General features: G+C 43.5%; 1 protein-coding gene across 1 annotated transcript in view; it reads left to right on the top strand.

Moving 5' to 3' along the window:
• LOC138261754 (elastase-1-like) overlaps window positions 1-14503 on the top strand; it is a 208218-nt gene that overhangs the window by 89138 nt on the left and 104577 nt on the right. Inside the window, exon 4 of the mRNA XM_069211077.1 lies at window positions 3247-3375. Coding sequence (XP_069067178.1) covers window positions 3247-3375 — 129 coding nt within the window. The remainder of the gene's footprint in view (window positions 1-3246; window positions 3376-14503) is intronic.

Here is a 14503-nt window from a genome sequence, read left to right as displayed (position 1 = left end):
TTGCCCAAGGGGTCGCTCCCCAAACATAAAAAAATAAAAATAAACAAAAATAAAATTATCCCTGGTGTCTAGTGGTTTTGACAGATCGGCCTAATATTTTTAGGCTGATCTGCCCCCAGAGGAGCAGAAATGGCCTAAAAGTCACTTGTCCCCCCTGGGGAGTGGCCCTTGCCCAAGGGGCCACTCCCCTTATGCCTAAGTACGAAAAAATAAAAAATTCCCTGGTGTCTAGTGGTTTCTGCCCCCCGGGGGCAGATCGCAAGGCCGATCTGCCCCAAGGGGTGCAGAAATGGCCTAATCATAATTTGCCCCCCTGGAACGACCCTTGCCCAAGGGGTCGCTCCCCAAACATAAAAAAAAAACAATAAACAAAATGATCCCTGGTGTCTAGTGGATTTCTGCCCCCCCCCCGGGGGCAGATCGGCCTAATAATTTTAGGCCAATCTGCCCCCGGGGGGGGCAGAAATGGCCTAGAAGTAATTTGCCCCCCGAGGAGCAACCCTTGCCCAAGGGGCCGCTTCCCTTATTTAAAAAAACAGAAAAAAACTCCCTGGTGCCTAGTGGCATTCTGCTGCCCGATCACATCGCGATCGGGCAGCAGAAATGCTCAGAGAGACATGAAAGGAGAGGAAAGTCCTTTCCTCTCCTTTCATGCCTCTCCGCCCCCTCCACGTGATCGGAGGAGAAATGCTTTTGCATTTCTCCTTCGATCGCTTCCAGTGCCAGGGGGAAGGCCTCTGATGAGCGACGCCACGGGGAGGTCATGGAGGGCGGGGGTGTTAGGGGAAGCATCTCTGCCCAGGGGGGGGGGGGTGCTCGGCCATCGGGGGAGCGCTAGCGCTCCTCCCGGGGGCTCATAACTGGATGAGGTAGTCTCGTCGGTTCCGAGGACGAGACCACCTCATCTTCGGCACCCAAGGGGTCAAAAAATAAAATAAAATACTTACTTCAACTTACCTGTACTTACCTGGGATGGGTCCCCACATCCATGGGTGTCCTCCAGGGGTGGACGAGGGTGGCAGGGGGTGTCCCTGGGGCAGGGAAGGCCACCTCTGGACTCCTTCCATGGTCAGAGACCATGGAAGTGAGCCCACAGATCCCTTAACACCTGCCCTGACCCAGGCGTTAAAAAATGGCGCACATCAGGCTGTGCGACGTTTTTTAAGGCCCGCCCTCTCCTATGCGTCAAAATGACGCAGGAGTATAAATAAGGCGCACAGGCCTTAAAGTCATTTTTTGGGTGGGAACGCCCACCTTGCATGTGATTAACGCAAGGACCGCTCTGTCAGAAGTAGTATTTCGCTGACCTATTTGCATTATTTGCACTTTGTGATCTGAATGGTACATGTTCTTTGCAGCAGGCATATTAAAATGACTCACACGGAGGAAATTTGACGTCCACGGGCGTCAAAGTTTAAATATGGTGCATGGTTTGCGCTGAATGTGCCTCAAAATTTGTGACGCACATTCGGCGCAAACAGAGTATAAATATGCCCCTAAGTGTATAAACTACCAAGTGTGCAAGTAAATGTGTGTTAGATTTGGGTATATCCTCACACTTTTCAGTCTATTTGTAACAGATTTGCCGCACTATCAGTTTGGAAATATTATTTTAGTGTATGTAACAACAGTTTGAATGCTTAACCAAGCTTGTGAATGCAGGACTGGCCTGAGAGTGGCTGCCACCCTAAATGACAATATTTGTTGATGCCCCCCTATAACCACCTCTGCCACGAACTCCCTCACTAACATAATTTCCCCCAATTCTCCATAACCACTCTTAGTCAGATGCAGTTCAATAATGTTATAGCACCAGTCCGCTCATACCAGTGTAGGATGTCAGAGCATTTTACATTGCACACATATTACACAGAGACAATGAATCATAGGTGTGTAAACCAGTGAATAAGAAATGTTACATAAGACAGAGGACTAAGATGTAGGATTCGCATGTCATCCATGCTGGTAGGCTGTATAGTTTAAAAGTGCTTGTTCTGGAAAAACACAAACACATAATTTAAAGTGAAACATCATGGTTGGGGTTTCTCTTTAATACTAAGAATTGATTCCAACCCAAATGAATCCTTTGCAAAATTAGGTTTAGAAAAAAATCATAACTCTCTAATTTCTACCTTGCAGTATACATGCAGTTCTTTGACACTTTATAGTTTACTGTTCCTTGTTAGGATTTTAATTTATAAACTACAAGTAACAAAAGGACCGCTCTGTCAGAAGTAGTATTTCGCTGACCTATTTGCATTATTTGCACTTTGTGATCTGAATGGTACATGTTCTTTGCAGCAGGCATATTAACCCTCTGCACTAGCTTAAAACTCCGATCTCTCTTCAGGCTAAACATTAATCACCAGAGTTATCATGAAATATTTATTGTTGCCTGAAAAATGCTGGTGGCAATGAACACTGCAGCAGGTGCTTTTAAAACCTTAATGCACCTGCAAACAGGCGCTCCACCCGAAGTCAGCACCCGGTGCCGTCGCACCGGTCGCACCAGTCGCACCGCCCTCGAGCCGGCCCTGTGTGAATGTATAGATGTATATTTTTTGTAAGCAAAATAAAAAAATGTTTAAGTTAAAATAATGTTTGATTGCTTAGAAACAGCAGGAAATAAAACCCTTTAAAAAATGGTACTAATGTAATTTCTGAACTGACCTTCATTATTCGCCTTTTGGACACAGACCATTAACTGGGATTAAAAAAAACAGATGAATACATTGTGTGACCAATGTTAAGCTCATGGCCTTCAGTTGTATTGTTTGACCTAAGGAGCCTGATTACGAGTGCCCGTAGTGGTAGTTGCAATTTATCACACCCAATAAAATTGGATACCCCTGGGTTTCGAATTCACTGGGTGCTATAAAGTCTGCCGTTTCTAATGGGGAATGGCATGCCGATTCTGGAGCTTAATGCAACAAAACCCTCATGTTCTGGTAAACAGAGGGCCTTTTCCTCTGTTAAATTTCTGCATTTTTGGCCTTCTGAAATGTATCAAGGAATGTGGAGTTTATCACGTCGTAATTACAAAAAACTCGTAAATTTGGCCCCTGTGCACACAGGTGATTGGACTGGATTGGAATTTTTCGACACACTAATAGGGCCCTTGGCATCTTGCTCTCCTTATTGTATTGATTTTTATTACAATGCAGTACAAAGTTGATATGCATATGGAATTTTCTCAAATGCGCATTTATGAAATAAAATTGTAATGAGGTCTATGCTCACTTTCAGCGAAGGAGCCATGTATCGTGTGGCACTGGGAGAACACAGTCTTTCCGAACTAGATGGCACAGAATATTTCGTCAAAATTAAAAACATAATTACTCATGGAAGCTGGAACCCCAACTACATTTCACATGGGTAATGTATGACCAAATTATTCATTAACAATATGGGAATTCAAACAGGACCAAAAAGATGGAAGCCATGTCTGGATTTGATTTTGCAGTCAGTAGTTTATGATGGAGTCGTAAAATATGCTTCTTTTACGTAACGTTTTACACACTGTGGAAGCCCAGATTCCAGGGAGAGACCCAAATCTGTGGGATCAAGCATTCATTCACATGGGTTTTAGGGAGCCTAAATTTTACAGGGGACAAAAAAGGAGACTGCATTGATTTTTATGACCAAGGCTTGCAATGCGTCAAGGTAACCCATCGAAAATGCCCATGTTTCCTTGGCATTCTCTAACGATATTAAAACACTTGCGGATATCTACAGTGGGGGCACAAGTAGATGCATCCGCTAGACTTGTTGTAGATGCATCCTCTAGAAGAGTTGTATATGCGTCCACTTCAGCGTGTTATAGATGCATTTGTTAGATTTGTTGTGGATACATCCTCTAGATGTGTTGTGGATGTATCCACTAGACGTGCTGTAGATGCATCCACTAGACGTGCTGTAGATGCATCCGCTAGATGTGTTGTAGATGCATCCTCTAGATGTGTGGTAGATGCATCCTCTAGACGTCTGGTAGATGCATCCACTAGACGTATGATAGATGCATCCACTAAATGTGTGGTAGATGCATCCTCTAGACGTGGTAGGTGCATCCTCTAGATATGTGGTAGATACATCCTCTAGACATATGGTAGATGCATAATTTAGTCATGTTATAGATGCATCCTCTAGACATGTTGTAGACTTGGCCTTAAAATGGGTAGTGGGACCACTCTCTCATTTTTTAACCTGTACATCTGATGTCCTGTTTCTATGAGATGTTTATCTTTAGACTTAACCAAGATAAGTAAAAATGTCTCGTCTTTACCTTGTAGTAGGTTATAAAATCGCAAGGCCATATTTGTGTACTATTTGAAGTTGTGGCAGATAGGGCCAAGCTCTCCCTCCAGATGTATTGTCCACCAAAGGAGGTTGAATTTGTGAAGAATGTTTCACTTGACTTGTTGATGGGAACACCCAAACCTCCGTACAATTTTGCAACAAAACTCAATAAATACTAAAACATTTTTTTGAAAATGGAACTAATTACCATTCCCAAGTTTACTTACATATATCACATTCATGAAAATGCCTTAGTTTGTTTAAAATTTGCCTTTAGTCAGGACTACTGAAAACATCAATAGAAGTGATATCATCTTTGTGTCTTAGATCGCAAAGTGTTCTTGAGGGAACAGTTTTTAAGAGTTGACACTTATGAACAGGTTTTTGAGGCCAATAGATATGGTCATATTGCTCCGGGAAGATTTGAAGTGCTGCCATTGAAACTCTATCAGGGATGTTCAGCCATTGACTTAGCTTGCTGGTGGATCATAGTTTTAAAGTTTGCAATTTGATTAATTTGAGTGACAGATAGGTTATGGTGTAAAATGATTACTATCAAGCACACTTTTCAGGACTGATGATTAGGGGAGCTGAAACATCGTTCAATAAGCCAAATTTAAATTTGATGGTTAGGATATGGCTTTCCAGACGATGTGAGTTGAAAATTGTTGGTGTTTGAAAATAATTAAAATGTACCTGCGATTTACAAAGGTAATGAGGGAATATGGAATGACCATGGAAGGATCACTTTGTTAGCAACATAGATCTGTATATCATCCATATTTATATGATATGTTAATTGAATTACTCATTTGAAGGAGACCAGTCCACTATAACACATGGCAGAAAGAATGGGGGTCAGGTTTAGCAATGTGGAGTGCCTCCAGTGCTCCGAAGTAGCATACAAAGGCGCCTTTTTTTGCTGAACAGTGTGAACGAGTTGCATGCTGTCCAGTGAGCTCAGGTTATGCCAGACAGGCAGCACTTGGGATTGCACTAAGGTGGTTTTAGGAAGGGCTATAGGTGGCCATACTTGGGCACTAGAAGCAATGCTTTGGAGGAGGGAAGTCTTCAATTTGAACCAGTGGTTGTTGGTGGGTGGAGCCGGCACTACTTTTTGGGGACCAGCACTTATTTTTCCACCTCAGACATTTACCAAGACCAACAAAGGGAAAACACACAGAGGGAATGAAGGATAAAGACGGAAAAAACATCACAAAGGGAGAAAACAGGAGCCTGCAAGCGTAAGGTGAAGGGACAAGAAATGTCTGGTAACGGATTAAAGAGGCACGAGATGGATTCAAGACTAGGCAGCCTTTGTATTGTATGCGCTTGCTACAGCTGCATGTTTTTGAGCAGACGTAAGGGCGCCAGCATTCAGTCTTTTACGAAGGAAGCACCGCCTGACCGGATGATAATGTTTAGGAGAATAGAGGAGAGTGCACCTGTGTTTACGGAGTGCCCTTGGGTTGCTGGGTCACAAGGAGCAGCACGTTGAGGGTGTCTGTGCATGCATAAACTAGTCGAACTTATTCAATCAACTGGGGACAATAAATGTTTTTCACCATTAATTATCTCCATCTGTGAATTGTTTCTCCATCAGTATTGCCATTCTCATCAACAAATTATTAACAATATTAACTACAATGCTAAAATCAACACAATGAAAACATAATATTCATTCAGTGAATGAGGGAGCAGACTACACATTAGTTTTAGTGTTTTAAGAAAAACAAAGTTGCACCACAAACATATGTTCAAACAAAGTACAATGGGAGCATTTCAAGACAACAATTGAAAACATGGTGGGCTAGTACAATACAAATACATTCAACAGGTAAAATGAAGGGCAGTATCTACAGCAAAAAGAATAATTCACTAAAACGGATTTCTTATCTTCTGAACTATATATGCGATAACATTTAACCAATATTACGTTTAACCACAGTTTCAAAAAAGTATTTCAACATAATTTACTGTGTACCATATGGAAAATTAACTGGACCTTTTTAGTATTTACTGGTATGCCCCCATTTGGCGTTATGGGACTTCATTCCCACATGACATTTGAAACTCAAGTGGCACTCCTAACCAGTAAACATTTGCATATTTTCCACAGAGCGGATTTAGAATGACAAACTAGCCAGTTCCCAAACCTATTGTCATCGGGAAATCCTTTGTGAATTAATGCACAGAATTCAGGACAGAAATCCATTGGTTGGGTGAAAGTGAATGGTAGAGAAACAACTACACATATGCCCTTTTTGGGGCAATTACGGTAGCCCCGACTCAAATAAAAACAGGTGTTTCCAGTCAAATCAACATTAAGAGGTGTGCAGGATCATATTTACAAGTTCCTTTGCCTACACACATTCTGGAAGGAAAAACCTTGCTAAACGCACACAGGTAAAAGGAGGTGGATGAGAAAAAGATATGTAAGGATCAACGAACTTGCACCTATTCCAGTTATTTCTGAGATTAAATTCAGCATTGTCTGGCAATATCGCATCCTCAAGTTCCCTACACCGCAGTAGTGATACTAGTTAGACTGCTTACTGTTGTGATGTTCCCAAAAATGTCGTGATGAAGTGGTGCTTGAAAGTCAAAGAGTGGGCCTCATAGCTATTGCGATGTTGGGGCCTCATTTACAAGGTCTGTGATGCAGGGCGGCGCTGCGCCACCAGGAAAGGGCAGAAATGCACTGTATCTACAAGATACAACGCATTTCTGACGTCTACCCCTGCACGGCACACAAATTGCTGACATGCTCTAACGCAGGCACTCTTGCACCGTGGTGTAAGGGTGCCTGTGTTGTGGGGATGATTGTTTTTGTGCAGGAAGGCACACCTCCCTGCACAAAAACAATCACAAGAGGTGTTTTCATCTTTCTGTAGAAAGAGAAAAAAACTGTGAGAAATAAATATGTTTCTCCCCATTGTGTCACTCCTACTGCACCCTTGAAGCGGTGTAGGAATCTGACGCATTCACAGACTTGTAAATCTGGGAATGTGCCAGATTCCTTTGGGTTCCATTGGTGTTGTGCGGAAACACCCCAAGCAACACACATGGAGCGCACCTTTTACTCAGTGTTATGCGTGAAAGGGGTCCATGTTTACAAGGTCATGAAAAAAGCCACACAATGTGGCTTTGCAGGGCCATGTATATATGGGCCAGCACACTGTGCCACCTGCGCGTAAAAAAAATGACGCTCTGGTGGCGAGGTGTACCGCTAGGGCCATTAGAGTGTGACTACTTTTGCCCGATGTGGAGAAGTTGTGGTGGCTTGACTAGAAGATACGGTTATGAGCTTGAAAAGGGCCCTAGTCTAATGGATGGAGTTAGGGGTAGAGTAAAGAAGGTGCATAGCGCTCATGTTGCAAGTTGAAGACTTTATCAAGTACTTGATAGGAAAAAAGGAGACAACTGTAGCATCACTTTAGCTTGCTGATAACAAGAGTATTATTGATTGGGCTGCATTGTTATGTTTCATGACCATATTTTGCTTATATTGCTGTGGAGGCTATGCTTATGGAGAGGCAACAGGAGTGTCAAAGTGGATGTCCAAGTTGTTGTTGGAAGAATATGACATGATGGTGCTGAATGAATGGCATGTGTTGGTACAGCAATTGAGAACACTAAAAGAGAGGTTTGCTTTGGTTGGTTTCTGGACTGAGGATGAAGCAGCAAGGCACAATTCAGAATTTCAGTCTAGAGTCTGAATATGTGGCTCGGTGTTGCTAGGGTAAGGATTTGGAAGGACAAACAAATTTGCATATTATCTGTGCGTAGACGATTAGAGAATTTGAAAGAGGAAATTATGCTGCCAATGTACGTGATATCAGTGGCGGGCAGTGATTTAAGTGGGCAGGGAGGTCCGTTGGCCACACATCCACATACACATACACACACACACCTACTTTCACAAGCATGCACCCAACTCGTCTGACATCATCAGAGCCTTAAGAAGCCCTTGTCGGTATGCTGATGTCAGTTCTCTTTTTCTGTGCCTTTGACGGGTAACTTTTTTTCATCTCTGTCTTAGGTTTCTGTTGGCAACAGTGTTTCAGGTTAGAAAAACAGTTGTTTCTGCTTTTCTGCAACAATGTCTCCTCTGAGGTCTAGATTCAATCCCTGCCAGAAGTGTGAGTGTCAGATGTCAGTCAAGGACCCTCATGATGACTGTCTCTGGTGTCTCAGCTCAGGTCACAACATTGATGCCTGTTCTTCATGCCAGAAGATGAACCCAGAGGCCTTGATATAAAGAGTGGCAAAACTTTTCATGGCCAAGGCAAGGAAGGAGAAGAACGCTCTACCTTTCCAAGAATATACCCCCCTCTTGCTCTCACCAACAAGGTTTCTGTTCAGAAGAACATCTTCTGCACTTCCAACAGGAGGTACAATCCCCATTTCAAAAGTGCACAGTGGAGTTGTTTCCGGAGCAGGGTCAGGGCTGTTACTCACTGTACTTCCTGATTACCAAAAAGGATGGTCAGTTGCTGCCGATCCTAGACCTCATGGTTTTGAATTGGTTCCTCAAGCAGGAAAAATTCAAAATGCTGATCCTGTCGCTACTTGTGCTGGACAAGGAAGACTGGATGGGTTCAATCGATTTGTAGAATGCGCATTTTCACATCCCTATTCTGCAGTCTCACAGGAAGTATCTCCATTTCACAGTGGGGTCTCAGCTTTACCAGTTTGTGGCCCTTCTGTTTGGTTGTACTTTTGCACCTTGAGTCTTCACAAAGGTGATGAGGGTGGTAGCTGCAAATCTCAGATGGTGGGGAGTACGGTATTCCCCTACCTGGACGATTGGCTGATCAAAGCCAAGACCCCAGAGATGGTGTTAGACCACTTGCAGTTGACAACTCAGTTGTTGTGTAACATGGGTTTTTCCATAAACGTGCCCACATCTCAACTAGAGCCCTCTCAGTGTACTCTGCTCATAGGAACAGTACTGAACACAACAGTTAATTGTGCCTACTCTCCTCCTCAGAGGATTCAGGACATTCAGGTTGTGGAGCCATTGGTTCCAGCCCTGAAGGTCTTACGCCTGTTCAGTCTGATTGCTTCCTGTATTCTGTTGGTCACCCATGCATGTTGGCGTATCATGGCCCTTAACTGGTGCCTCCGCAGGCAGTGGCTTCAGCACAACAGAGATCTCAAAGAGTCAGTAAAAATCACCAGAGACACTGCAGTGGCTCTTCAATAGTGGAGTGCGGACAGTAATCTATCTCAAGGGAAGCCGTTTTGTCCTCCACCTCCTGTGGCCATGGTGATAACGGATGCCTCCACTCTAGGGTACCAAGCACATCTGGGTGATCTGGAGATGAAAGGACTTTGGTCTCCAGCGGAACAGTTGTTGCACACCAATCTGTTGGAATTGCGGGCGATACATCTGGCTCTCAAGTCCTTCCTCCCTTCCACTTGTGGTCAGTCAGTACAGGTCTCGACAGACAATACTACAGCAATGTGGTATTCAACAAACAGGAAGGTGTAGGGTTGTATCTTCTTTGCAAGGAAACTCTATGGCTCTTGTCCTGGGTTCAGGACCATCATATTTGCATCACAGCAAATCACTTGGCCGGAGTTCTGAACGTCGCATGCAGACAGTCTCAGACTACATTTTTTAGCCAATCATGAGTGGCGTCTCCATCCTGAAGTGGTGTTACATATTTTTTGGCTATGGGGGACGCGTCAGATAGACCTGTTTGCCACTCACGAGAACACGCACTGCCGTGGCTCTGCAGCCTCCAGTATCTGCTGCAGGGCGCATTGGGGGACGCGTTTCAATTAGACTGGCGTTCCCAGCTGCTTTATGCGTTGTCCCTATACTCTTGAGTCCTCTGGTTCTGAGGAAGATTCACCAAGACCGGGCCCAAGTCATATTAATTGCCCCAGATTGGCAATGAAGGATGTGGTACACAGAACTTCTTCATCTCTCACTATGGCCTCCGCACCATCTCCCTCACAGGGAAGACCTCCTCTGGCAGTCACAGGTTCTACACCCGCACCTCTAGAGTCTGCACCTGCATGCCTGGAGATTGAATGGGGCACCCTGAGTTCTTTTTCCCTCCCCCTAACGTGGTGGATGTTATTTTAGCAGCCAGGCGATACTCCACTAAGTTGGTGTATGCTGGAGGATGGGCTAGGTTTGTAAAGTGGTACAAAGAAAATTATATTGACCCCTTAAAAGCCCATTTGTCTGACATTTTACATTTTGAGTTTTCCCTTGCGTAGCAAGGTTGTGTAGTTGCAAACAGTTGAAGGTTATTTGTTTGGCCTATCAGCATTCCTTTGTCTGCTCCAGCACCATTCCCTCTTTAAGTCCCCTGTGGTGCTAAGGTTTATCAAGGGACTTTCTAATAGATATCCTCCCACTCATATATAATGCCTCAATGGGATATTAATTTAGTTCCTAAATGGGTTCTCCATTTGAATCTTTACAATTGTAGATTGACTTTTGAAAAATTCAGCAGGCTCACAGTACCTATGGTTATAGGTGCTTATTTGACACCTCATGCTTTTAACCACAGTTTGGTTTTACTTTTCATGTAAATAGCACTGTAACACTTATACTAACATGTAATTCACTCACACTGCACCGTTATACAGGAGCTCCTTGATTACTTTACTTTAAATTGTTGATTTAAGTTTCTAATAAAGGTGATATATTACTCGCAAACCTCATCAGTACAGAAAGTACTTTATAGCACAACCACCGTCGTGGAGGTGAATTCATATCCTTCCCTGAGGGACCAAAACATTTTTTGTTATATTATTCACTTCCCCAGGTCCCAGGGGTTGCCCCATATTTTTTCAAAATTATGGCTAACAAGGAGCCACCTGAAGGTATAAGAGCTCATTCCACAAGCAGCAACTCGAGCCTCCCACCACACTTTCACGAAGCAGTATTGCTTAGAATCAGAAGTAAGGAGAGATAGTCACTTTAGCCATTGTGTCTTGCAAGATTTTTTGGTATAGGCAGATAAGCACCCACCTCTGAATGTTGCACTGCTTGGATACTCAAGCAACACAAAAGGATGATGGACGGAGTGCTGAACAATGCAAACACTCACCCCAGTCACAGATCTGGGTTTAATCCATCGTTCTTTTGCTCGCCATGCCACCCCAGTTTGGACCTAACCATATGCAAATCAGTTTTGACCCTGTTCCTCATGGGAACAGTCCAGCCTGAACTGCCAGGCCAGGTCCTCACTGGACCGGAAACAAGCATCCTGGGACCGGTTTCAGGGTTTCACCCTTCATCAGCCAGGCTAGCTTGAATCCAGTTTGCACAGTGAGCAAGGGACCCACGTCTGGGCATACCCTTCCCACTTAGGGCAACTTAAGCAACACAAAAGGATGATGGATGGAGTGCTGAACAATGCAACCACTCACCCCCAGTCACAGATCCGTGTTTAATCCATTGTTCTTTTGCTCACCATGCCACCCCAGTTTGGACCCAGCCATTTGCAAATCAGTCTTGAACCTGTTCCTCATGGGAACAGTCCAGCCTGAACTGCCAAGCCAGGTCCTCACTGGACCGGAAACAAGCATCCTGGGACCGGTTTCAGGATTTCACCCTTCATCAGCCCGGCTAGCTTAAATCCAGTGGCACAGTGAGCAAGGGACCCACTTCTGGGCATACCCTTCCCACTTAGGGCAACTTAAGCAACACAAAAGGATGATGGATGGAGTGCTGAACAATGTAAACACTCACCCCCAGTCACAGATCTGGATTTAATCCATTGTTCTTTTGCTCACCATGCCACCCCAGTTTGGACCCAGCCATATGCAAATCAGTCTTGACCCTGTTCCTCATGGGAACAGTCCAGCCCGAACTGCCAAGCCAGGTCCTCACTGGACCAGAAACAAGCATCCTGGGACTGGTTTCAGGGTTTCACCCTTCATCAGCCAGGCTAGCTTGAATCCAGTGGCACTGTGAGCAAGGGACCCACGTCAGGGCATACCCTTCCCACTTAGGGCAACTTAAGCAACACAAAAGGATGATGGAGGGATACTTGGATACTCTACACAGATAGATATATACATCAGAAGAACAAGTTACTTACCTTCAGTAGCACTTTTTCTGGTGGATACAATATTTACCTGTGGATTTCTCACTGACCCACACACCTCCCTGTTGCTTGTCTGTATGTACCAAAAAGAAATCTATTTGTATATTGTGTATGCATATTTCATATCATATACGTAATGTGTATATATGTAAATCTTTAATTCAAGTTTACAACATGATGTATGTTGGTTTCGCCAGTTCACCACAAAGGCACGAAAAAAGTGGATGTAAACTGATACCAGCATGCCGATGAAGGTTCCTTATGACTTTGATGACGTCATATGGAGTCACGTGCGGAGCTGTGGCATTATGACGTTCTTGTTGACGTGGAGAGCTATTGAAAAAAGTTTCTGTGGAATGCTGGTGCATTGGAGATATTCAAAAGGTGAGGAATCCACAGGTAGATACTGTATTCACCAGAAAAAGCATTACCGAAGGTAAGTAACTTGTTTGTTAGGCCGACCCTCTGCCCTTAAGGATGGGCTGCTATCCGATGAAATACAGAGCGAAGTGCGAGGACTAAATCTTGTGGGACAGCTATGGGCAGGGCTTATTTGTTAGTGACTCATGACACACAAAATTAGTGTCCAGGGTGTTAGGAGGACAGTGAGAAAAAGGCACGGCTGGTGTTTGCTTGTGTGGCCAGACTTGAGAGTAGAATGTATAGATCCAGAGCACGGCATATCAAGTCATATGAATATAGAGAAGAGTGGTTTATGTTATGCTGAGATAATGAAGTAAGGGGAATGTGTGAGAGCTTTCTCTATGCATTGCAAATCCCTGAATTGTAATTATAGATGTTTTTCATGATGTGGGGTAGAGAGGAAGTTGGCCAGTCTGTTGAGGGCCACTCGGTCATGTGTTATGGAGAAATAGGGCAGAAGACAGACTGGGCAGTAGTTTATAGTCTTTTATAAAAACAAATATTGTACAATGTGTTTACATTTTCTATTATTAACATAAATTGGGCAATCATTTTGTAGACGATATTTGGGCCACAAAATTTATGTAAAACAATATTTTTATATTGATATTCTGGTGCCATGTGGCCGAGTGGGTTTGCTTTTGGAAAAAGTGTTGAACTATTCGTAATTTAATGAGGTATCATAGGTTGTGAAAGAGGAAGAGGTGTGTGTGTCCATGGGATTTTGGAAAGGATCAGAGGGGGAATGATGAGACAAATTAATGTGGACATTCATATTTTAGAGATTGTAAAGATGAAAAGGTAAGCAAAGTCACTGGTGCTCAAGATGGCTCAGTCGTCTCATTTATTTCTATCACAAAAACATGTAGTACTCCAACAATAGCACCACGCATTGCAGCCTTCCACACAACCAACACCTACATCACCCCCACAACCTGCCCCAAATTTGCTAGTACAGGTTACATTTTAAGCTCAAATAGGTGATTCCAGGTAACTCAGATCTACATTCATTCCCCCATTTTCTTTGAACACATCACTAAATGGGCTACCTCCTACTTTCACTCCATCCCCACACCCCACTGTGCTAATTATTTTGAGGAATTGGTTGCCTACTGGCTTATCCACTGTGAGGATTTGGGTGTATTATATGGTATGGCTGGGTAGCCTTACCATGGAATACACTCACAAAACCTCTCTTGGGTCCAGTTAGCTTAGATGTAAAACCATAAGCTGAACCCTGGCTTTGAGCAACAAGACTTAGACAAAGGACCTCAGTGTAAAGCATTTAACAGTACCAAACATCAAAATAAGGAAGTCACATAAAGTGAAAAAAAAACACCAATTAAAAAAAATAGAGTATATTTTTATTAATTTGTAGAATCCAAGATTAGCAAAAACTACCAGAGGGTTTCGGAGATGCAGATTTTTAAAGATTTATCAAATTTTAATTCAACCACAAACAAGCATTGGTCAATGTAAAGTTTGCAACCCTTTGAAAAGTTTGTAACAGTTGAGTTTGGTAACTCCGGCCGCCCTTGGATGACCAAATCCATCAGGATGAAGGTTAAGGGGGCAGTTAATAAACTTTGGACAGTTACTTGGCCAGCAGAACATTTTCCAGTCCAGTTCCAGCCTTTAGGAGACACCCTCCATAAACTTTAATGGAGTGGTCCTGATGCTTGGTTGCAGGATGAAAAGATGCTCAA

The sequence above is a fragment of the Pleurodeles waltl genome, chromosome 10 (assembly GCF_031143425.1).
Source record: "Pleurodeles waltl isolate 20211129_DDA chromosome 10, aPleWal1.hap1.20221129, whole genome shotgun sequence".
NCBI classification, from domain to species: domain Eukaryota; kingdom Metazoa; phylum Chordata; class Amphibia; order Caudata; family Salamandridae; genus Pleurodeles; species Pleurodeles waltl.
This window is presented reverse-complemented; position numbering and strand designations above follow the sequence as displayed.